The 26289-nt window shown below is 46.2% G+C and overlaps 1 protein-coding gene across 4 annotated transcripts in view; it reads right to left on the bottom strand.

The window, feature by feature from the left end:
- fer1l4 (fer-1 like family member 4) overlaps positions 1-26289 on the bottom strand; it is a 353096-nt gene that overhangs the window by 196875 nt on the left and 129932 nt on the right. For all 4 annotated transcript variants that reach the window (XM_072244965.1, XM_072244971.1, XM_072244979.1 and 1 more), the window contains exons 19-21: positions 12496-12596; positions 3166-3253; positions 2385-2498 (exon numbers count right to left, since the gene is read on the bottom strand). In XM_072244965.1, coding sequence (XP_072101066.1) covers positions 2385-2498; positions 3166-3253; positions 12496-12596 — 303 coding nt within the window. The remainder of the gene's footprint in view (positions 1-2384; positions 2499-3165; positions 3254-12495; positions 12597-26289) is intronic.

Raw genomic sequence — 26289 nt, 5'->3', positions numbered from 1 at the left:
ATTTCCTTTCTGCTGGCTTCCTCCTTTCTTAAAGAACGGAGGGACATTTGCAATTTTCCGATCCTCTGGCACTATAACAGAGTCCAATGATTTTTGAAAGATCATTTCTAATGCCACCACAATCTCTAACGTTACCTCTTTCAGAACCCTAGGGTGCAGTTCGTCTAGTCCAGGTGACTTATTCAGCTTTTTGACCATCTTCACCCTTGTAATAGTAATTGCACTCAAACCTTTCAACATCTGCCACACTGCCAGTGTCTTCCACAGTGAAGATATGCAAAATACTCATTTAGTTCATCATCCATCTCCTTGTCTCCCTTTATTATTTTTCCTGCCCCATTTTCTAGCGGTCCTATATCCACTGTCATTTCTCTTTTATTTTAACATACTTGAAAAAGTTTTTACTATCCACTTCGATATTATTTGCTGGCTTACTTTCATATTTCATCTTTTCCCTTCTAATGATTCTTTTACTTGCTCTCTGTAGGTTTTTAAAAACTTCCCAATCCTCTATCATCCCACTTAAGTATTGCTCTGTTGTCTGCCCTCCCTCTTGTTTTCACATTAGCTTTGACTTCCCTTGTCAGCCACAGTTGTACTATTTTGCCATTTGAGTATTTCTTTGTTTTTGGAACACCATCTATTCTCTCCTTTCTCATTTTCCCCAGAAACACATGCCATTGCTGCTCTGCTGACATCCCTGCCAGCAGCCTCGTCTCTCAAATTCCACTGTAATTTCCCTTACTCCACTGAAATACTGGTACATCAGACTTTACTTTCTCCCTATCAGATTTCAAGTTGAACTCAATCATATCGTGATCACTGGTTTCTAAGGGTTCTTTTACCTTAAGCTCCCTAATTGGCTCCCGTTCATTACATAACACCCAATCCAGTATAGCTGATCCCCTAGTAGGCTCAACAACAAACTGCTCTGAAAAGCCTACCTCTTAAATATTCAAAAAACTCACTCTCTTGAGATCCATTACCAACCTGATTTTCCCAATCGACTTGCATGTTAAAATCTGCCATTATTATCATAACATTGCCCTTTTGACTCGCCGTTTCTATTTCCCATTGTAATTTGTGGTCCACCTCCCAGCCACAGTAGGGAGGCCTGTATATAACTGACATCAGGGTTCTTTTACCCTGGCAGTTTCTTAACTCAACCCACAAGGATTCAACATCTTCCAATCCTATGTCACATTTTTCTATAGATTTGATGCCATTCTTTACCAGTAGAGCCACACCTCCCCCTCTGCCTACCTTCCTGTCCCCCCGATACAATGAGTAACCTTGGACATTCAGCTCGTAGCTACAACCATCCTTCAGCCACGATTCAGTTATGGCCACAACATCATAACTGAGCATCTATAATAGTGCAACAAGATCATCCACCTTATTTTTTATACTCCATGCATTGAGATACAACACCTTGAGTACTGTACTCACCCACCACCCTCTTCTTCCTTCCTCTGAGCCAATTTCAGGTGAGTCTGTTGGTGTGGCCTCCTGTATAATCAGTGATACCTGACGCAGATTGGGAGACTGCTTCACCGAGCACTTACGCTCCAACCGCCAGGAAAATGAGATCTCACAGTGGCAACCCATTTTAATTCCACTTCCCACTCCTCTTCTGACATGTCAGTCCATTGCCTCCTCTACTGTCATAATGGAGCCAGACTCAGTTTGGAGGAGCAACTCCTATATTCCGTCTGGGTAGCCTCCAACCTGATGGTACAAACATTGGTTTCTCAAACTTCCAATATTTCCACCCCGTCACCATTCCCCATTCCCATTTCCTTCTCTCACCTTATCTCTTTACCTGCCCATCACCTCCCTCTGGTGCTCCTCCCCTTTTTTCATTCTTCCATGGATCTCTGCCCTCACCTATCAGATTCCCCCTTTTCCAGCCCTCTATTTTCTTCACCAATCAACTTTTCAACTCTTTACTTCACCCCTCCCTCCCTCCCAGTTTCACCTATCACTTTGTGGTTCTTCCGCCCCTTCCCCCAATTTCTGATTTTGACTCCTCATCTTTTTTTCTCCAGTAGATGAAGGGTCTCGGCCCGAAATGTTGACTGTACTTTTTTCCATAGATTCTGCCTGGCCTGCTGAGTTCCTCCAGCATTGTGTGTGTGTGTGTGTGTGTGTGTGTGTGTGTGTGTGTGTTGCTGCAATTTTAGTCCATTTTGTTTCTGGTATTTTGAATTTTCATTCTTTGATTTTTCAATATTATCAAAACTATTTTTGTTCATTTATAACTTAACAAACAGTTTGTATTATGAACAGTCCTCAGGAACAGAGAGACTGCCAATGTAAATGCTCAAGGATTTTCTAGTTCATAAATTTCTCAACAAAGTCAGGAAGATTCAAACCAATCTCACCTCCTCCACTTGTTTTTTGAATTTCTCCATTAGTTTCTGTACTTCATTCAGCCTCTCCGTTAAATTTTTCCTCTTCTGTTTCATAATTTTTAGCGCCTGTTTCGCATGACTAATCTAGAAAAAGTAAAATAACATTCCCTGTATCAAAAGCAGCATATCTGCAGCACAGCAAAACCTTTCACAAGATATCTTCAAACATTTTTCTTTTGGTACTCCAAACAAATATCAAAATTATTTGGTCATCTGTGGAAAGGGTGAATGAGTTTAACATTTCAGATCAAACCCTCTCCATCAGAACTGGGCAAGTGAGAAAACATCAATTACAAGTTTCTGAGAGTTTGGTGGAAAGGATGGATAGACAAAGGTATTTCTCTGATAGGCAATCAAAGGTTGCCAGATTCCAATGTCCATAGAGCCATGCAGTTATACTGATGAGAGAGATTAGCTCATGGTTCCCAATACCCAGCTCAGCAACCCATGATCCTTGCTGCGCATGCACTGCACCCAGCTGTTCACACTCTGCTTCCCTCCCTTTGACAAGCTTTTTTGTCGTAGCTGTACAACATGTTAATGTTGTTCCCTTGCCCCTTTTCCTAGTCAAGTATATCGAGGAGCCCAGGACGTACATCAGCAGGGAGCCCTGAGCATTAACTTTATACATACTGTTGTTCAAGACTCAAGGGCCTGAATAGAAAGGTACAGTGAGAAGTATTGCTCTTATCTGTTCCACCAGGTCAGTGATAAACTCCCAGATTGAAACAGGCAGCATTCACCCACTTACAACATTACACTTCAAGGTTTTAATTCGACATCTGTCCAGTGTGTTGGGACGATTCATGGTTTTCTTTTCAGCATAAATGTGATATTGTCTAGGACAGAAAAACAGCACATAAACAATCTGTTGTCATACAATGTACAGACCCTTGGCAACAATAAGCAAACAAGGCACTTAGCAAGTACCTAACTGAAACATCTTGAAGTTAGTGCATGGCATTTTTTTCATTTTCTTTCTTATAAAATCATAGAACATTGATCATTACATCACAGCACAGGTGTTTTGGCACACAATGTTGTGCTGACCCTTTAACCTAGTCTAAGATCAATCTAATTCATCGCTTCTACATAACTGTCCATTTTTCAATCATCCATATGCCTTACAAGAGTATCTATAATGTTGCTACCATCACCCTGGCAGAACGTTCCAGATGCCCACAGAGCCTATCAAACCTTTCCCATTTCACTTTATACCTATGTCCTCTAGTTTTTGATTTTCTAAGCCTGAGTAAATAAAGACTGCATTTTCAACCTATCTGCATCCCTCATAATTTTATACCACACTACCTTCATCATTGTTCAAAAAAAATTGTCAAATTAGTGGGACAAGATTTCCCATGAACAAACCATCCTGATATCATCTCTATCCACGCCTCTTATAAATTTGCACACCTCCATCAGGTCCCTCTTCACTTCCTCCATTCCAAGGAAAGCAAACTATCCCTCAACAAATGAATCCCCATTGCACCTTCCTGGAGTGTGGTGACCACAATTCTACATAGTACCCCAGCTCTGGCCTAACCAATATTTTATGAACTCCCTGTTATTGTATTCAATGCCTTATTGAAAGGAAGTATCCCATATATCTTCTTCACCACTTTATCTATCCATGCCGCTACCTTCAGGAATAATTAAACTTATGTAACACTCGCTTCTTCTAGCGACTTAATCTAGGGGGTGATAACGCCCCCCCCCCCCACCCGGCCAAACTTAAGAAATCTCATTTGGGTAGATGCTGTACGATGTCCCCTGTTACAAATCAGTACCCTGAAATAACAAACCGTACACAATATGCGATTAAACAATTAAGCTTTATAACTCTTACTTTGACTATATGGTCAGTAGAGAAACAAAGTATTAAAGAAAAAGGGCGCCAATCTTATTAAACAGTCATGTGCACACAAAGTTGGAGCTCACGCAGTTCGGTAGTTCTTCTTCCACCATCAATCTCCTCCTTCGGACCCCCGCTCGGAGTTCCCCCGGTCAGGAGACCCACCACATTTCTCCGTTCGACTCTTCCCTGTCCATCTCTCCCTCTCCTTCTCGCAAAAGCCCGTGAAAACAATCACAAGACACAGCAATCATCCCTTATTGGCTAGCCCCTAAGTCATAACCCAAACATTGCTGCTACAGAGAAACCATTACCTTAACAGTGGAACATTACATGTGAGCCATTACATTAACCTTAGTAGTGAAACCTTACAGCGTGTTACACTCTCCCCCCACACCGAATTTAGTCATGTCCCCATGATGTTGAGATAATTCGCCAACCCTCCCTGCAAAACACAAAGCCCAATCCACGTGCAAAAGGCAGTGACATAGCTCCCCTAAACAGTAGAGGTCGCACCCTGTTCCCCAGGCACTACGTAGACCGACCTACCCAGTGGTCTCCTAATCCTCTGAGACCTCTGTACCTCCTCACCTGGACACTACTGGGGATACTTCGGGTCTGCTTGCCAAGTTCTCCCCCGATCTATCACTCTTGTCCCCCTGCATCTCGGAGCCCTCTGTCCCTTGTCCAGGCTCCGCTTTCTCTCCTTCAGTGTCCTGCTGTAACCCAGCCTGCCCACAGCTCGCCCCCTCCACCTCACCTGACTCAGTGGGAGAAGGGCCAGGGGTCTCTTCCTCAATCAATGGGGAGTTAGCGAAGGGCAGCATGTACCACACGTCCAGATAATCATCCTCCGAATCAGTATCCCTCTCGTGGGTGGGGCCCAGCCCAGCCTCTCCTGCTGTGGGCCCTGCAGTCACGCTGCATTTTCACAGAGTCCTCTTACTAGGTGTAGGCTCCAAGACGGGCTCTTGGTCTGCCTGCACCGCTAGGGGCAACAGGTGGTTCCGACGGAGAATCTTGACAGGCCCCTTCCCCTCCTCTGGTCTCACCTGGAAAACTAGTAGGTTTGGCAGCTGACTCTCCACCACATAGGGTGTGGCCCCCCAGTGGTCAGCCAACTTGTGCTTTCCAGGTAGTCCCAAATTCCTTATGAGGACCTGGTCTCCCAGGAGTTGGGAGGACCTCACTTTCTGGTCATACCTCCTCTTATTTCCACGATTCTGCTTGGCGACCGCAACCCCAGTCAATTCATAAGCCCTTTTCAGCTCTCTCCTTATATCAGACACATACTTCAGATAAGGCTTCGGTGGTAAGTCAACCGTGTCAGTCCCAAAACAAAGGTCAATGGGCAACCTCACTTCACACCCAAACATCAGATAATAGGGTGAATACCCAGTAGCTTCATTTCATGTCCAGTTGTAACGGTGAACCAGATGCCCAATATGTTGACTCCACCTGCTCTTCTTGCTAATCTCCAGGGTCCCGAGCATGTCTAGCAAAGTCCGATTAAACCTCTCAGGCTGGGGATCGACCTGCGGGTGATAGGGCATGATCCTTGACTTCTCAACTCCAAGCATGCCCAGTAACTCATAGATGAGTCTGCTCTCAAAGTCCCGACTCACTATCTGGGAAGGCCATAATGAATGAAATTCTTTTCCCATAACACTCCTGCCACCGTAGTCGCCCTCTGGTCCTTGGTAGGAAAAGCCTGAGCATATCTGGTGGTGTGATCCGTGAAGACTAAGACATTCATCGTGTTGCTGGCATTGGGTTCTACGGACAGGGAATCCATACACACCAGATCCAGGAGCTCTACACTCTGCAAGTGGGACAAAGGAGCTGTCCACGTAGGCAGTGTCTTCTGGTGTATGCAGTGGATGCACGACTTGCAGTATTCTTCAACCTTCGACTTCATTCGGGGCCAGTAAAGTGGGTCTTTGAGCAATCCATAAGTCTTCTGCACCCCCAAATGTCCAGCATCATCATGAAGTGACTTCAATGCAATCCTCCGATACTTCTCAGGCAGAACCAGCTGGCAACACCGGGGTTGTTCCGGGGGTGACGTGACCCGGTATGAGATCTGGTTTTTCAACTCCAACCAAAGCCATTCTTTCAGTAATGGAGGCACCGAAGCGTGTTTCGTCTTCTCCGCCTGAGCCATGTCCCCCTTTTCAACCGCAGACCAGATAGTGTCAGTGCCCAGGTCATCTCGCTGAGCAGCTGCCGCTTCCCCAGAACACAATTCCGGCAGCTGATTGGTCTTCAGAGCAGTCAGGTTACAGTAAACCGGGGTATGGCATCATCAGAAGCCCCCAGTTGATCCACTGCTCAATCCGGCCTCTCCTTTTCCTCGGCCTTCACGGTGATGGCAAACTGACACATGGCCTTCACCCCAGGGGCAGGAACGCTCTCCCACTCCTCGTACCTGTCCAGTCCCTCATGCACCCATTGGGACAAAGCATCCACATCAATGTTCCAGCTCCCTGGTTGGTACTTCAGGCTGAAATCATAGGCAGACAAGGCTACCAACCACCGATGGCCTGTGGCATCCAGTTTCGCCGAGGTCAGGATATAAGTTAGGGGTTGTTGTCCGTCCTCATCTCAAACCTGGCCCCATAGAGATAGTCACTCAGCTTATCCACCACCGCCCATTTCAACACCAGGAATTCCAACTTATGGGTGGGATAGTTTCTCTCGGAGGGCAACAAACTCCAGCTGACAAACGCCACAGGCCTCAACCTAGTGCCCTGATCCTGATACAGGATGCCCCCTAACCCCTCTCAGCTGGCATCTGTGTGTAGTACATATGGCAATTGGGCGTCCACAAAAGCCAGCACCGGTGCCTGGGTCAGCAACTCCTTCAACGACTGAAAAGCCTCCTCACATTTTCCATCCCACCTCTGTCCAAAGGGCTCCGACAGGTTTAGATATTCTCCACCCGCCCATCCTTTTTTCCCTCTCCTTTTCTTCCCCAAGGGAGGGTAACCACACAGAAGCTGATTCAAAGGGTGACTCACTTTGGCGTAACCCTTCACGAATCTCCGATAATAACCACAGAACCCAAGGAACAAGCGCAGAGCGCTCAGTCTGGGACCTCGGCCAAGTGGTCGCCGCTTCTATCTTAGCCGGGTGTGTAACTACTCCATTCCGTGAGATTATATGTCCGACATAGCTAACAGACATTTTGCAGAACTGGCACTTGTCCAGGGGAAGTTTTAATCCTTCAGCTTTCAGGCGGCCGAGCACCTTCAGTAGCCTCGCTTCGTGTTCTTCCAAGGTGGATACAAATACTATAAGGTCATCCAAATACCCCAACATGTCAAGCAAGTTCATATCCCCCACTGTCTTCTCCACGACCCGCTGGAAGGTGACAGGGGCTCCTGATATGCCCTAGAGATTCTTTTCGAACTGGAAGAATCCCAGGTTACATATAAATGCCGTCTTCTCTTTGTCGACCTCACTCATCGGGATCTGGTAATATCCACTCTTCAAATCTAGCACACTGAACCACTTTGCACCACTGCGACAGGCCAGCGCATCCTCAACCCTTGGGATCGTATACTGGTCTGGGAAGGTGAGCCTATTCAGAGTCCTAAAGTCCACACACATACGTACCTTCCCGTTCTTCTTCCAGGCCACTACTATTGGGGACGCATAGGGGCTTCGGGACTCAGCGATGATCCCAGCTTCCTTCAACTTACACAAATGCTGCTGCACATCTTCCACATCAGCAGGGGCCAGTCGCCGCGATCTCTCTCTCAACGGGGTATCCTTGGTCACCCGGATGGTGTGACGAGTGCTCTTGGAACAACCGGCATTAAACTCGCCAATGGAAAAGACACCTTCCAGCTTCACCATCTTCTCTACCAGCCTTCTTTTCCAACCCGGTGGCACTGGGGATTTCCCGCAGCTGAGTGACTTAGCGGTCAACTTTCCCCCCTTTTCTAATAGTTTCTCCCCGGCTTGTCTCACAGGGGCACTAGCCATTACCGTCACCGGGAACAAATGCGCAGAGGCATCCCTTGCCTAAAGGTGACCTCCCTCTTCACAGTGTTCTTGATGATCACAGCCATCCTGCTCGCCTGTACAACCGAGGGCTTCTGCTATTTGGGCCTCACCAGTACCCCAGCCAGAAATCTTGACTCCCCCTCGAGGTCCACTAATAGGGCTTTGCCCTCAGTCACTCCAGGAAATCTGGGGGTCCCTATCACTCCCGCTACTTCTCTGGGCCGTACCACCCTAGGCTTCGACTGGGTGCACTACACATCCCTCGTTTAAATTCGGTATCTGGCCCAATGCTGCCATGCACTTCCTCAAAAGCGGCTCGAAACACTGGTGCACGGACAAGGTCCCCAAGAAGCTCTCACCTGCCTTCTCCTTGCAGACCCCCATGAGCCTCCTTACAAGAGGGGTGTTGGTCCCCACCAGAACTGAAACGCCACTTGTCTCATCAGGGTCTCGACAAACCAGCACTAATGTCTCAAGAGCCTCAGACACTCCCACATCGGCCTCCAAGAACTCAAGTTTCACTGAGTAGTAACCATCGCATGGATAATCACCAGCACTGATACCCCAAATCTCCAGTGCATTGAATGGTGTCAAGGGGAAATGCTTCGGATACCGGTTGTAAAACGAACAGTACAGTAACGTGACCTGCAACCCAGCGTCGAGTATGGCTTTAGCGAAAATACCCTCTATCCGTAGCGACACACTGGAGCAAGGTCCCACTAAGCCTTCAGGAATAGGGTCTTTTGCTGTCGGGAGTTCCTTGGCACATTGCTGGGAACGTGTTCCCCCAGATACACCAGGCCGTTCCCTCACTGGGTCTCCTCTAAGTTTTCCCAATGATTCTCTCTGCTTGGATACCCATGGGCTCGTTCTCCGAGGGGCTTTCTGCCGCTCACATTCCTGCTGGAGGTGTCCCTCTTCCCCACAGTTATAGCACACGCTATTGTCCGCCCCTCTTCTTGCAGAACCCCAGCCACCCACAGCCCTCTGCGTAGACCATCCTCTTGAGGGGGGCCCTCTCTACCGGTCCTATCATACGGAGGGTCCACACCCACCATGAACCCCTGGGACTTCTCAGTTCTCAGCTCTGCCACCATCTCCTTTACCACTTCCTGGGTTGGGCTGGCCCCTGTCACTTCACCACAAGGGGCTAATACTAAGGACTGCACCCTGCTGACAGAGTCCTCTCGTAGCCCCAACGCATTCTCCTCCTCCCGCACCTCTCTGATCAGCTGAACAAAAAATGGAGGAGGGTACGTATTACAAGACTGTCGGAGACCCCACGCAATCCGGTCATGGGACTGGGCACCCCTGGCTATCTGGTCCATTCTTAACTGATCCACCTCAGCCGACTGAATGACCCCTCTGCACCGCAAGCAATTTAGCTGCCTCTCTAGCCAAAAAATAGAAGCAGAAAGCTTCTCCCCCTTCTACTGACGCACATTTTGAACCCTCACCAAGAGCTCAATTGGGCTTCCAGTCAGACCAAGCGCATTTTCCAGGGCTTGCAGATAATTTACAGCTGTGCTCAGAGTAATCATACAGCAACCAATGGAATCAATCCCAGACGAGCCCCCAGAATTGTAACACTCACTTCTCGCTTCTTCTAGTGGGTTAATCTAGGGAGTGATAACCCCCCTGCCTGGCCAAACTTAAGAAATCTCGTTTGGGTGGATGCTGTGTGATGTGTCCCGTTACAAATCAGTACCCCGAAATAACAAACCGTACACAATATGCGATTAAACAATTAAGCTTTTTATCTCTTACTTCGACTATATGGTCAGTAGAGAAACAAAATATAAAAGAAAAAGGGCGCCAATCTTATTAAACAGTCATGTGCACACAAACTTGGAGCTCACGCAGTTTGGTAGTTCTTCTTCCACCATCAATCTCCTCCTTCGGACCCCCGCTCGGAGTCCACCCTGTCAGGAGACCCACCACATTTCTCCGTTCGACTCTTCCCTGTCCATCTATCCCTCTCCTTCTCACAAAAGCCCGCGAAAACAATCACAAGACACAGCAATCATCCCTTATTGGCTAGCCCCTAAGTCGTAACCCAAACATTGCTGCTACAGAGAAACCATTACTTTAACAGTGGAACATTACATAGAAGTCATTACATTAACCTTAGCAGTGAAACCTTACAGCATGTTACACTTATATACCAAGGTCTCTTTCTTCCTAAACACACCCCTAAGGCAGTATCGTTCACTGACTATGTCCCACCCTTTTTAAACATAGAAACAGAGAAACATAGCAAATCTGCAGCACAATAAAGGCCCTTTGACCCACAATGCCGTTCCAATCAAGTACTTAGTTTAGAAATTACTTGGGGTTACCCATAGCCCTCTAGTTTTCTAAGCTCCATGTACCCATCCAGGAGACTCTTAAAAGCCCGTATTGTATCTGCCTCCACCACCATCGCCAGCAGCCCATTCCACGCACTCACCATTCTGTGTAAGAATCTTACCACTGACATCTCCTCTGTACCTACTTTCAAGCACCTTAAAACTGTGTCCTCCCATGTTAGCCATTTCAGCCCTGGGAAAAAGCATCTGACTATCCACACGATCAATGCCTCTTATCATCTTATACAGCTCTATCAGGTCATCCTCCGCCGCTCCAAGGAGAAAAGGCTGGGTTCACTCAACCTATTCTCATAAGGCAGGCTCCCCAATCCAAGCAACATCCTTGTAAATCTCCTGTGCACCCTTTCTATAGTTTCCACATCCTTCCTGTAGTGAGGTGACCAGAACTGAGCACGGTACTCTAAGTGGGGTCTGACCAGGGTCTTATATAGCTGCAACATTACCTCTCGGCTCTTAAACTCAATCCCATGGTTGATGAAGGCCAATGCCTTCTTAACCACAGAGTCAACCTGCACAGCAGCTTTGTGTGTCCTATAGACTCGGACCCCCAGATCCCTCTGATCCTCCACACTGTCAAGAGTCTGACCATGAATAGTACATTCTGCAATAATATTTGACCTACCAAAATAAACCACCTCACACTTATCTGGGTTGAACTCCATTTTCCACTTCTCAGCCCAGTTTTGCATCCTATCAAAGTCCCGCTGTAACCTTTGACAGCCCTCCACACTATCCACAACACCCCCAACCTTCGTGTCATAAGCAAATTTACTAACCCTTCCCTCCACTTCCTCAATCCGGGTCACTTCTAAAAATCATGAAGAATAGGGAGTCCCAGAACAGATTCCTGAGGCACACCACTGGTCACCGACCTCCATGCAGAATATGACCTGTCTACAACCACTCTTTGCCTTCTGTGAGCAAGCCAATTCTGGATCCACAAAGCAATGTCTCCTTGGATCCCATGCCTCCTTACATTCTCAATAAGCCTTGCATGGGGTACCTTGTCGAATGCCTTGCTGAAATCCATATACACTACATCTACTGCTCTACCTTCATCAATGTGTTTAGTCACATCTTCAAAAAATTCAATCGACCTGCCTTTGACAAAGCCATGCTGACGATTCCTAATCATATTGTGCCTCTCCAAATGTTCATAAATCCTGCCTCTCAGGATCTTTTCTATCAACCTACCAATCATTGAAGTAAGACTCATTGGTCTATAATTTCCTGGGCTATCTCTACTCCCTTTCTTGAATAAGGGAACAACATCTGCAACCCGCCAATCCTCTGGAACCTCTCCCGTCCCCATTGATGATTCAAAGACCATTGCCATAGGCTCAGCAATATCCTCCCTCACTTCCCACAGTAGCCTGGGGTACATCTCAACCGATCCCAGAGACTTATCCAACTTGATGTTTTCCAAAAGCTCCAGCACATCCTTTTCCTTAATGTCTATATGCTCAAGCTTTTCCTCAGGAGAAAGTTGGCCTACAAATATTAGTTGGAAAATTGGTGGCTGGTAATGACGTTTAAGCATTTCTGCTCAATTTAAAAGAGCATAGCAAAGTTCTTTAACATTTCTTACATAAGCTATCTCATATATTTAATGTTTGGACTCAATAGCCTAATGTGCTTGTATGTCTTACAGTCTTATGCTGTTTTCTTTTGGGCTGCATCAAATCCAGAGTAACAATTATCTTGTCCTCCTTTACACTTGTGTACTGAACATGACATTCAACAATCTTGATCTTGGTAAACCTTGGATTATCTATAATTAGAAATACAATGGCAAAGAACTTTTTTTTCAAAATATCTGTTCTATATGTGATAAAACAAATCAAACCTGCAGCCTGCAACAAACTCATTCAAGACTTCACAGAGAAAATTCTCTTGTTCAGTCTTTGGTTTCCTCGCCATGTGAAGCAATTTGTCAAACCCATCTTCCTGTATATAGGAAAAAAACAAAAAATAGGATTAATTGTTTTTAAATTATTAGAAACATAGAAAACCTACAGCACAATACAAGCCCTTCGGCCCACAATGTTGTGCCAAAAATGTACCTACTTCAGAAATTACCTAGAATTACCCATATCCCTCTATTTTACTAAGCTCCATGCACCTATCCAGGAGTTTCTTAAAAGACCCTATTGTATCCGCCTCCACCACCATCGCCAGCAGACCATTCCATGCACTCATCACTCTCTGCGTAAAAAACATACCCCTGACATCTCCTCTGTACCTACTTCCAAGCACCTTAAAACTTTGCCCTCTCGTGCCAGCCATTTCAGCCATGGGAAAATAGTCTCTGACTATCCATACGATCAATGCCTGTCATCATCTTATACACCTCTATCAGGTTACCTGTCATCCTCCGGTGCTCCAAGGAGAAAAGGCTGTGTTCACTCAACCTATTCTCATAAGGCATGCTCCCCAATCCAGGTAACATCCTTGTAAATCTCCTCTGCATCCTTTTTTTAGTTTCTACATCCTTCCTGTAGTGAGGTGATCAGAACTGAGCACAGTACTCCAAGTGGGGTCTGACCAGGGTCCTATATAGCTGTAATATTACGTCTTATCCAGGGGTGCAGTGCTAGCCAGAGCACACCCGGCACATCTTTAAGAAAAAAGCAAAACTAAACAAGCTAATCAATTAGGTTCCACCCAGGGCGATTTGAGTATCTCAGAAACTGCTGATCTCCTGGGATTTTTATGCACAACAGACTCTGGAGTTTACAAAGAATGGTGCCAAAAACATCCAGCCAGTGGCTGTTCTGTGAGCGAAAACATCTTGTTAAATCCACTCGCTGGAAGTTTTTTTGTTTTTGGCACCATTCTTTGTAAACTCCAGAGTCTGTTGTGCATAAAAATCCCAGGAGATCAGCAGTTTCTGAGATACTCAAATCACCCTGGGTGGCATCTAATTAATTAGCTTGTTTAGTTCGGCTTTTTTCTTAAAGAGGTGCCGGGTGCGCTCCAGCTAGCACTGCACCCCTGCTCTCGTCTCTTGAACTCAGTCGCACGGTTGATGAAGGCCAATGCACCATATGCCTTCTTCTATTTTTGTAATTTATTTTTTATTGAGTTTCATCATCAAACACTTCCATAAGATGTATTTCAGATACTGTACATATATATCATATAATCATATTTGTCACAAATCTCCACATAATATTTATCTAAGGAATACAGTTATAGAAAGAAGAGGAGAGAAAGAACAAATGAAAGAAGAAAGCTATGTACAGAGTAGGGAGTGATTTTTTTTACAACATATTCATTGATTGTGAGAATAAAATCAGGCCTATGAGGTGTTATGCACTTAAACCACTTTTTCCAGTATGAATAAAATTGTTCCAACTTATGATTAACAGATGTTGTTATCTTCTCCATTTTGTCAATGTCCATTGTAATTTCCATCCATACATTTAAAGTTGGGTTCTCCTGAGATAACCATTTCCTGGTGAGGGTCTTTTCACCAGCCACCAGCAGTACATTCATTAAATAATTATATTTATCTCTTTTCAACCATTCTTGAGGTATATACCCAAAATATATGGACTTATTCTAAATAACTTAATCAATCTACTCCCTGAACAAATAAGAACCAAGAACAGTGAATAATAAAAAAAAGGTAAGGAAGGTGTGGTTCCAAGGCTGGGGTCTCTAGATGACCCTAGGTTGGGCTAAAAGAAAAGTCTAGGCATGGGGGATAGTCCCTCCTACCTGTGGGTTGAGGGCCCCCACTACAGTACCTATAAAAGTAAGCAAAAAAAACTATGTCCATTACACAGAAATGATTTCCCTGTGTATTCCTCCCATGTATATATTCTCATTTAGGTGGGGAAAAAGGAATGAATTAATGAATTTTTTAAAAATTGAGTAATATACAAACGTAAAATCCACATTATAACATGTATTTCTCAAGATAGGTATATCACAGTCTATTTCTGCTTCCGTTTAGTTTATCAGCACTTTTAAAGTTAGCCAAACCTTATGGCTCTTCTGGAGGAGGTAAGGGCTGCCCTCGGAGAACTGACAGTCTCTTCCTAAAATTCTTCTCCCAACCTGTTCCCATCTCTGGCTTTCTAGGTTCTCTTACTATTTCCCAAGCAGCTTGGGACAACTGCTCAGCCAGAGTTTCTCTTGGTTTGACCATGCTAATGGACAGTTCTCTGTCATTCATGTCTGTAGTCGCCTCCTCCACCGTCTGGTACAGTCGCATCCCTTCTTGGTAAAATACCCTCAGTTTAGCAGGGTACGGGGTTTGGAATTTCACCTTTTCTTGCTTTAATATTTGTTTCGCTTCAGAATATTCCTTCCCTTTCCGTAGGACAGCCGGGGGGGTAATCATGATCAAAGTATATTAACTTCCTGTTCCAAAACACCCTCTTCTTACCCCAGGCCCTTCGTAGAAACTCCACCTTGCTCTTGAATCGAAGGAATCTAAGTACTATTGAGCGCTGTTTACCTTCTCTGTCTCCGGGAGGGCACTGGACAGGCGAACGGTGTGCCCTTTCAATTTCAATCTCCGTAGTCTGAGGAATCTCCAGCGCTTCCCACAGCAGCTTGTCTACAAAGTCCAACATTGATAATCCCTCCACTTCCTCGGGAACATTATAAATCCTGATATTTTTCCATCGCGATCTTCCCTTCTGGTCAAGCAATTTACTTTCCTGTTGATTTAATATTTTTATCGTCTTACTTAGTATCTGTTCCGTGTTTTGCACGCGATCTTCCACTTTCTCAATTCGAGTCTCTGCCACCGCTATTTTCTGATTGACGTTGGCAAGCTCAGACTTGATATCATTGAGTTGCTGCTTTATATCTTTTTGGATTTCCCTATCTCTTCCAGAATCCTTATCATATTTGCCGCTTCGCCTGCACGAGGCCCAGTGTCAGCTTCGCTGCCACGCGCACGTGTAGGAGAGCCGCGCCCTGTACCTCTCTCTTCCATAGGCTCCGCAGTGCTGCTTTTTTAATCTCCATTCTTCCTCCCCATTCTTGGCCCCCTTATCAATTCAGATATTTTTGAAAGATCTTATATTTTATAGATTAATGGGGCAAAATATGCATTTTTCCGGAGGAGCTGTTGATTTTAGCTGCCATTCTGAACGATGACGTCACCGGAACCCCACCACACGCCTTCTTAACCATAGAGTCAACCTGCGCAGCAGCTTTGAGTGTCCTATGGACTTGGTCCCCAAGATCACGCTGATCCTCCACACTGCCAAGAGTCTGACCATTAATACTATATTCTACCATCGTATTTGACCTACCAAAATGAACCACTTCACACTTATCTGTGTTGAACTCCATCTGCCACTTCTCAGCCCACTATTGCATCCTATCGATGTCCTGCTGTAACCTCTGACAGCCCTCGACACTATCTACAAAACCCCCAACCTTTTCTTTTACAGAAGATCAAGAACAGCCAAATTAAATTTGGAGTAGCAATCTGCAGGAGGAAGCCAGCAGGCTGAACAGCACCTGTGGGGTAGAGTGGGGGGGAAGAAGTTGTCAATGTTGTTTGTCGAAACCTGTATTTTCACCTGAAACACTGAAGCCAAAGTCAGATGTATCAGTATTACAGTGGAATAAAGGGAATTACAGAGGCATGAGCGGAGAGCTGACCAAAATTGGTTAGAAAAGGACACTGGCAGGGATGATGGGAGACCAGCAATGGCAGGAATTTCTTGGAGCAATTCAGAAAGTGCAGGTCATATACATCCCAGAGGAAAAAGTATTCTAAAGGCAGGATGACACAGCTGTGGCTGACAAGAGAAGTCAAAACCAACATAAATGGGGGCGGCACGGTAGCAGGGGTTGATTGGACCATAAGACCTCAAGATATTGGAGCAGAATTAGGCCATTTAGATCATTGAGTCTGCTCCACCATTTGATCATAGAAACATAGAAAACCTACAGCACAATACAGGCCCTTCGGCCCATAAAGCTGTGCCGCACATGTCCCCACCTTAGAACTACATAGACTTTACCCATAGCCCTCTATTTTTCTAAGCTCCATGTAGCCATCCAGGTGTCTCTTAAAAGACCCTATGGTTTCCACCTCCACCACCGCCGCTGGCAGCCCATTCCACGCACTCACCACTCTCTGCGTAAAAAACCTGACATCTCCTCTGTACCTACTTCCAAGCACCTTAATACTGTGCCCTCTCGTACTAGCCATTTCAGCCCTAGGGAAAAGCCTCTGACTATCCACACAATCAATGCCTCTCATTAACTTGAACACCTCCATCAGGTCACCTCTCATCCTCCGTCATTCCAAGGAGAAAAGGCCAAGTTCACTCAACCTATATAAGGCATGCTCCCCAATCCAGACAACATCCTTGTAAATCTCCTCTGCACCCTTTCTATGGTTTCCACGTCCTTCCTGTAGTGAGGTGACCAGAATGGAGCACAGTACTCCAAGTGGGGTCTGACCAGGGTTCTATATTACCTCTCAGCTCTTAAACTCAATCTCACCATTGATGAAGGCCAATACACCATATGCCTTCTTTACCACAGAGTCAACCTGCGCAGCAGCTTTGAGTGTCCTATGGACTCGGACTCCAAGATTCCTCTGATCCTCCACACTGCCAAGAGTCTTACCATTTATGCTATATTCTGCCATATTTGACCTACCAAAATGAACCACCTCACACTTATCTGGGTTGAACTCCATCTGCCACTTCTCACCCCAGTTTTGCATCCTATCAATGTCCCATTGTAACCTTTGACAGCCCTCCACATTATACACAACACCTCTATGGCTGATTCCTTTCCCTCTTAGCCCTATGCCTTAAATGTACATAAATATTTGGCCTCCACAGCTGCCTGTGGCAAAGAATTCCACAGATTCACCAATCTCTAGCTAAAGAAAATTCCTCCTCATTTCTGTTCTAAAAGGACGCCCCTCTATTCCGAGGCTGTGTCCTCTGGTCTTAGACTCTCCCACCATAGAAAATATTCTGTCCACATCCACTCTATCAAGGCCTTTCACCATTCGTTAGGTTTCAATGAGGTCATCCCTCATTCTTCTGAATTCTACTGAATACAGCCCCAGAGCCATCAAACGCTCTTCAGATGATAAGCCATTCATCCTGGAAACATTTTTGTGAACCTCCTTTGAACCCTCTCCAGTTTCAGCACATCTTTTCTAAGATAAGGGGCCCAAACCTGCTCACAATGCTCCAACTGAGGCCTTATCAGTGCTTTATAAACATTTCAACATTATCTCCTTGCTTTTATATTCTTTTCCAATGCTAACATTGCATTTACCTTCCTCACCACCGACTCAACCTGCAAGTTAATCTTTAGGGAATCCTGCACAAGGACTCCCATTAGTGGTGGACCAATCGATTCACCATTCATCAACGGGAGCAAATAAAAGTGAAGCAGGATTGAAACAGAGCGGCCATTGTGTGAGTGGACCAGTGTGGGTCAAGAGTCTTTGGCAAGGAGGCACAGGTAAGCAGCAGGTAAGGCTTTTGTAGTGGTTGAATAAAAAGTCAATAAATTACACTAATTAAATACAGTAGGGACGATGCAGGATCAGGTGATGTGCTGTAGCTGCACGATGTGGGAGCTGGTGAACCCCATTATGGTTCCTGGTGACCACATCTGCAGCAAGTGTTGGCTGCTCGAGGAACTCAGGCTCAAAGGTCATGACATGGAATCTGAGCTTCAAACACTGCGGCACATCAGGGAGGGGGAGAGTTACCTGGATTCTCTGTTTCAGGAGGTAGTCACACCCATTAGATTAACTGGCTCAAATTTGGTCTGTGGTCAGGGACAAGAGGGTATGACTGTGAGTAAGGTGGGTAGTGGCATCCAAGAGACAGTGCTGGAGGTCCCTCAGCCCTTGAACTTGTCCAGCAGGTCTGAGATTCTTGCTCCCTGTGTGGATGAGAGTGGGGGCTGGTGGAAGGACGAGCGACCTAATTGTGGCACCGTAGTTCAGGGAGCCATTCAAGAGGGGGAGAGAAGAGAAACGTAGTGGTAATTGGGGATAGTATAGTCAGGGGAATAGACAGAGTCCTCTGTCGCAAGGATAGACTGTCTTGAAGGCTGTGTTGCCTGCCTGGTGCCCGAATTCGGGACATCTTACCTGCAGAGGAAGTTGCAGTGGGAGGGGAAAGATCCAGTTGTCGTGGTCCATGTGGGTACCAACAACATAGGTAGAATGAGGGAATTTGAGCAGCTAGGGACTTAATTAAAAAGCAGAAGCAAAAAGGTGGTAATCTCTGCATTACTACTTGAGCCACGTGAAAATTGGCATAGGGTCAAGAAGATTAGAGAGTTAAATACATGGTTAAAGGATTGGTATGGGAGAAGTGAGTTTGAATTCATGGGAAATTGGCACCAGTATTGGGGAAGGAGGGAGCTGTACCATTGGGACGGGCTCCACCTGAACCGTGATGGGACCTGGATCCCAGCGAATCACATAACTAGGGCTGTAAAGAGAATGGATAATGTAAAAAAAAGAAAAGTGTGACTAAAGATAAAGAAAAAGCAAAAGATAAAAAAGAGAAAAGTAAGAATGGAGTGAAGTAAAGTGAAGTCAATGCAAAAGAGTAAAAGATTACAAGACATCAAAAGCACAATGAGTGTAAGGGCACTTTATCTGAATGCCCATAGTATTCGAAACAAGGTCAGTGAACTTGAGGCAAAAATCAGTACAAAGAAGGATGATTTAGTGGCCATTAGAGAGACATGGTTGCAGGGTGGACAGGATTGGGAATTAAATATCCAAGGATATCAGGTAATACAGAAGGATAGGCAGGAAGGTAAGGGAGGGAAGGTAGCGCACTTAATTAAAGATAAAATCAGGCGATAGTGAGAGATGATACAAGATCTAAGGAGCAGAATGTTGAATCCACCTGAGTAGAGATTAGGAAGAGTAAAGGGAAAAAAAAATCGCTGGTGGGTTTTGTCTATCGGCCACTGAATAATAACTTTACAGTGGCACAGGCAATAAGCAGAGAAATATCTGAGGCATGTAAGAATGGGACAGCAGTTATCATGGGGGACTTTAAACTGCACATAGACTATGTGAATCAAGTTGGCCAAGGCAGTCTTGAGGGGCACTTCATAGAATGCATTCATGATGGCTTCCTTGAACAGCATGTTACTGAACCCACAAGGGAAGGAATATAGGGAGTTAGGAAAGAAGTTAAAAAGCAGGACCTCAAGGGTGGTAATCTCGGGATTGCTGCCTATGCCACGAGACAGAAAGGGTAGGAACAGAAAGTTATGGCAGATGAATGTGTGGCTGAAGAGTTGGTGCAGGGTCAGGGGTTCAGATTTCTGGATCATTGGGATCTCTTCTGGGGAAGGTCTGACCTGAACAAAAAGGACGGTCTGCACCTGAACTGGAAAGGAAAGCCATTAAAAATGCCATTCTCTATTCCCAGTTCCTCCGCCTCCGCCGCGTCTGCTCCCAAGATGAGGCTTTCCGTTCCAGGACATCTCAAATGTCCTCTTTCTTTAAGGATCATGGTTTCCCTTCTACCGTCATCAATGATGCCCTCTACCGCATCTCCTCCATTTCCCGCACTTCGGCCCTCACCCCGTCCTCTCGCAACAACAAAAGGGACAGAGTTCCCTTTGTCCTCACCTACCACTCCACCAGCCTCCGGATCTAGCATATTATCCTCCGCAACTTCCGCCACCTTCAACAGGACCCCACCACTAAGCACATCTTTCCCTCTCCACTCCTCTCTGCTTTCCACAGGGATCAGTCCCTCCGTGACTCCCTGGTCCACATGTCCCGCCCCACAGATCTCCCACCCGGCACTTTTCCCTGTAAGCGTTAAGTGCTACACCTGTCCCTACACCTCCTCTCTTGCCACCATTCAGGGCCCCAAACAGTCCTTCCAGGTGAGGCAACACTTCACTTGTGAGTCTGTTGGGATCATCCATTGCATCCGGTGCTCCCGGTGGGGCCTCCTCTACATCGGTGAAACCCGACGCAGATTGGGGGACCGCTTCTTCGAGCACCTCTGCTCTGTCCGCCACAACAGACAGGATCTCCCGGTTGCCACCCACTTCAACTCTGCTTCACATTCCCATTCAGATATGTCCATACATGGCCTCCTCTACTGCCATGATGAGGCAAAACTCAGGTTGGAGGAGCAACACCTCATATACCTTCCAGGTAGTCTCCAGCCCCTTGGTATGAACATAGAATTCTCCAACTTCCGGTAATTCCATTCCCCTCCCTTCCTCTATCCCTATTTCACTCTGTCCCCTCCCCCAGCTACCTATCACCTCCCTCATGGTTCCGCCTCCTTCTTCTACTACCCATTGTTTTCCTGCCTATGACATCCCTGCTTCCCCTCCCCCACCCCTTTGTCTTTCAAATTACTGGTTTTTCAACTGAAACTACAAGCATTCTTCAAATGCTTCCCCTTCCTTATTTCTTCAGTCCTGACGAAGGGTTGCGCCCGAAACGTTGACTCATTGTTTCCACTGATGCTACCTGACCTGCTGAGTTGCTCCAGCGTGCTGTGAGTGATGCTCCACAAGGATCTGTCCTGGAACCCTTGCTATTTGTAATTTTTATAAATGACCTGGATGAAGAGGCAGAAGGATGGGTGAGTAAGCTTACAGATGACACGAGGATTGGAGGACTTGTGGATGGAGCTGTAGGTTGTCGAAGGTTACAAGAGGATATAGACAGAAAGCAGAGTTGAACAGAAAAGTGGCAGAAGGAGTTCAAGCAAGATAAGTGTGAGGTGATGCATTTTGGAAGGACAAACCATAAGGCTGAGTACAGGGTTAATGGTCTTTTACTTATGAGTGTGGATGAACAGAGGGACCTTGGGGTTCAAATCCATACATCTCTCAAGGTCGCTGCACAGGTTGATAGGATAGTTAAGAAGGCCTGTGGGATGCTAGGCTTCATTAATAGGGGGATTGAGTTCAAGAGTAGAGAGGTCATGTTGCAACTCTACAAATCTCTGGTGAGACCTCACTTAAGAGTATTGTGTTCAGTTCTGGTCACCACATTATAGGAAGGATGAGGAAGCTATGGAGAGGGTGCAGAGGAGATTTACCAGGATGTTGCCTGGATTAGAAAACAAGTCTTATGAGGCAAGGTTCGCAGAGATGGGACTTTTTCTCTTTGGAGCGTAGAAGGATGAGAGGGGACTTGATAGAGGTCTACAAGATTATGAGAGGCATAGATAGGGTGGATAGCCAGTACCTGTTTCCCAGGGCATGAATAGCAAACACCAGAGGGCATATGTACAAAGTTAAGGGAGGGAAGTTTAGGGAAGATATCAAGGGTAAGTTTTTTTTACACAGAGGGTTGTTGGTGCCTGGAATGACTTGCCAGGGATGGTGGTGGAGGCTAAAACATTGGGGGTATTTAAGAGCCTCTTGGACAGGCACATGGATGAAAGAAAAATAGAGGGTTACAGGGTAGTGTGGGTTTAGTGCTTTTTTTAGGAATATATGGGTCGGCACAACATCAAGGGCCGAAGGGCCTGTACTGTGCTGTAGTATTCTAGTGTCTAGTGTCTAGTGTCTAGGAAGGTGTTATCTTAGATCTGGTCCTGTGCAATGAGACAGGTAAAATTAGTAATTTTGTAGTTAGGGATCCTCTTGGAAAGAGTGATCACAGTATGACTGAGTTTCTCATTCAAATGGAGGGTGCAATTGTTCAATCTAAAACTGGTGTATTATGCCTAAACAATGGAGACTACAATGGGATGAGGAAGGATTTGGCTGGTGTAGACTGGGAACACAGTCTATGTGGTGGGACAGTTGAGGAACAGTGGAAGACTTTCAAAGAGATTTTTCATGGTGCTCAACAAAAATATATTCCAGTTAAAAGCAAGGACAGTAAGGGTGGGGAGAGCCATTCTTGGATAACTAAGGAAATGAAAGAAGGGATCGAACTAAAAGTTCGTTGTCAAGAGTAGTGGGAAACTGGAAGACTGGGAAAATTTTAAAAAGCATCAAAAAACCACTAAGCAAGCAATAAAGAAAGGGAAGATAGATTATGAAGATAAACTAGCACAAAATATCCCTTGGAGGATCAGAAGGGCAAATTGATATTAGGTAATGAGGAAATGGCAGAGGCTTTGAATGACTATTTTGTGTTGGTCTAAATGGTGGAGGACATGTCTAACCTGCCAAAGAAAGATGTTATGGATGCGATGGGAGGTGAGGACCACGATACAATAGCTATCACTAAAGAGGAAGTGCTGAGCAAACTAGTGGGCCTGAAAATTGATAAGTCCCCTGGTCCTGATGGAATACATCCCAGGGTACTGAAAGAAATGGCAGAAGTTGTAGTAGGGGCTTTAGTAATAATTTACCAAAATTCTCTGGACTCTGGGCAGGTCCTGGCGGATTGGAAGATGGTGAATGTCACACCACTGTTCAAAAAAGGATGTAGAAGCATTGGAAAGGGTACAGAGGAGATTTACCAGGAAGCTGCCTGCTTTAGAGAGTATGCATTATGATCAGGGATTAAGGGAGCTAGGACTTTACTCTTTGGAGAGAAGGAGGATGAGAGGAGACATGATAGAGGTGTACAAGATAACAAGAGGAATAGATAGAGTGGATAGCCAGCGCCTCTTCCCCAGGGCACCACTGCTCAATACAAGAGGATATGGCTATAAGGTAAGGGGTGGGAAGTTCAAGGGGGATATTAGAGGAAGGTTTTTTTACTCAGAGAGTGGTTGGTGCGTGGAATGCACTGCCTGAGTCAGTGGTGGAGGCAGATATACTAGTGAAGTTTAAGAGACTACTAGACAGGTATATGGAGGAATCTAAGGTGGGGGCTTATATGGGAGGCAGGGTTTGAGGGTCGGCACAACATTGTGGGCCGAAGGGCCTGTACTGTGCTGTACTATTCTATGTTCTATGTATAAAAGGCAGGTAACTATAGGCCAGTTAGTCTAACATTGGTAGTTGGGAAAATATGTGAAGCTATCATTAAAGAAGAAATAGTCAGGCATCTGGAAAGAAATGCATCCATCAGGCAGACGCAGAGTTGGGGGAGAGTTGGGGGTGATTTGGGGGTGATGTGTTAACATGGTTAGGGGATTGGTTAACTAAAAGCAGAGAGTTGGGGTACATGGGTATAACTGTAGTTGGCAATCGGTGGTGAGCGGTGTGCTGTAGGGGTCAGTACTGGGTCCGCAGCTGTTCACGATATACATTAATGATCTGGAAGACGGGACCAAGTTTAGTGTATCTACATTTGTTGATGACATTAAATTGAGTGGGAAAACAAATTGTGCTGAAGATACAAACAACAGGAATTCTGCAGATGCTGGAAATTCAAGCAACACACATCAAAGTTGCTGGTGAACGCAGCAGGCCAGGCAGCATCTCTAGGAAGAGGTACAGTCGATGTTTCAGGCCGAGACCCTTCGTTAGGACTAACTGAAGGAAGAGTTAGTAAGAGATCTGAAAGTGGGAGGGGGAGGAGGAGATCCAAAATGATAGGAGAAGACAGGAGAGGGAGGGATGGAGCCAAGAGCTGGACAGGTGATAGGCAAAGGGGATATGAGAGGATCATGGGATAGGAGGCCCAGGGAGAAAGACAAGGGACGGGGGGGGGGGGAACCCGGAGGATGGGCAAGGGGTATAGTCAGAGGGACAGAGGGAGAAAAAGGAGAGTGAGAGAAAGAATGTGTGTATAAAAATAAATAACGGATGGAGTACGAGGGGGAGGTGGGGCATTAACGGAAGTTAGAGAAGTCAATGTTCATGCAATCAGGTTGGAGGCTACCCAGACGGAATATAAGGTGTTGTTCCTCCAACCTGAGTGTGGCTTCATCTTTACAGTAGAGGAGGCCATGGATAGACATGTCAGAATGGGAATGGGATGAGGAATTAAAATGTGTGGCCACTGGGAGATCCTGCTTTCTCTGGCGGACAGAGCGTAGGTGTTCAGCAAAGTGGTCTCCCAGTCTGCGTCGGGTCTCGCCAATATAAAGAAGGCCACATCGGGAGCACCGTCTTTATGTGCTGCTATTGTGACTCCCGTCTCCCCTTCCCCACCAATACTCTGCAATTCTGTCTCCCTCAGATCCCATCGTCAGCTCCTGGGTACTCAGAGACTCCATCTTCCTCTCACCCCAACCCTCTCCTCTCCACTGACACCCCTAGACTCCCTCCTCCCCCCTCTGATCCCAGCTCTCATCCGTGCCGGGTCTTTACCATCCCCCTCCAACCTTCAACTGTCGGAGGCAGAACGCTCTGTCCTCAGTAAGGGCCTCACCTTTGTCCCCCTTCGCCCGCACCTCAGCGAGTTCCGTGTTCGCCACGATGCGGAACTCTTCTTCCGCCGTCTCCGTCTCCGAGCCTACTTCTTCGGCAAGGACTCTTCCACCCCCACCGATGACCCCTTCTCCCGTCTTCAACCCTCCTCTTCTTCATGGACACCCTGCTCTGGTTTTCTGCCTGCTCTGGACCTGGTTTATTGCTAACTGCCAACGGGACATCAACTGTCTCGACTTCACCGCATCTTGTTCCCATTCCAACCTCACTCCTTCCCAACGCTCTGCTCTCCACTCCCTCTGCACTATTCCTAACCTTACTATTAAACCCGCTGATAAGGGGGGTGCTGTTGTAGTCTGGCGTATTGACCTCTACCTTGCCGAGGCACAGCAACAACTCGCGGATACCTCCTCTTATTTACCCCTCGATCGTGACCCCACTAAGGAGCACCAGGCCATTGTCTTCCACACCATCACCGACTTTATCCGCTCAGGGGATCTCCCGTCCACTGCTACCAACCTTATAGTTCGCACACCTCGCACTTCCCGTTTCTACCTCCTACCCAAGATCCACAAACCTGCCTGTTCTGGCAGACCTATTGTCTCAGCTTGCTCCTGCCCCACCGAACTCGTTTCTGCATACCTCGACACGGTTTTATCCCCCCTTGTTCAATCCCTTCCTACCTATGTTCGTGACACTTCACACGCTCTTAAACTTTTCGATGATTTTAAGTTCCCTGGCCCCCACCGCTTTATTTTCACCATGGATGTCCAGTCCCTATATACTTCCATCCCCCATCAGGAAGGTCTCAAAGCTCTCCGCTTCTTTTTGGATTCCAGACCTAATCAGTTCCCCTCTACCACCACTTTGCTCCGTCTAGCGGAATTAGTCCTTACTCTTAATAATTTCTCATTTGGCTCCTCCCACTTCCTCCAATCTAAAAGTGTAGCTATGGGCACCCGTATGGGTCCTAGCTATGCCTGCCTTTTTGTTGGCTTTGTGGAACAATCTATGTTCCGTATCTATTCTGGTATCTGTCCCCCACTTTTCCTTCGCTATATCGACGACTGCATTGGCGCTGCTTCCTTCACGCATGCTGAGCTCGTTGACTTTATTAACTTTGCCTCCAACTTTCACCCTGTCCTCAAGTTTACCTGGTCCATTTCCGACACCTCCATCCCCTTTCTAGATCTTTCTGTCTCTATCTCCGGAGACAGCTTATCCACTGATGTCTACTGTAAGCCTACTGACTCTCACAGCTATCCGGACTATTCCTCTCCTCACCCTGTCTCTTGCAAAAATGCCATCCCCTTCTCGCAATTCCTCCATCTCTGCCGCACCTGCTCTTAGGATGAGGCTTTTCATTCTAGGACGAGGGAGATGTCCTCCTTTTTTAAAG

This window comes from Mobula birostris, chromosome 2 (assembly GCF_030028105.1).
Source record: "Mobula birostris isolate sMobBir1 chromosome 2, sMobBir1.hap1, whole genome shotgun sequence".
In the NCBI taxonomy this organism is placed as follows: domain Eukaryota; kingdom Metazoa; phylum Chordata; class Chondrichthyes; order Myliobatiformes; family Myliobatidae; genus Mobula; species Mobula birostris.
The sequence above is the reverse complement of the archived record's forward strand: the minus strand, read 5'-3'. Positions and strand labels throughout refer to the sequence as shown.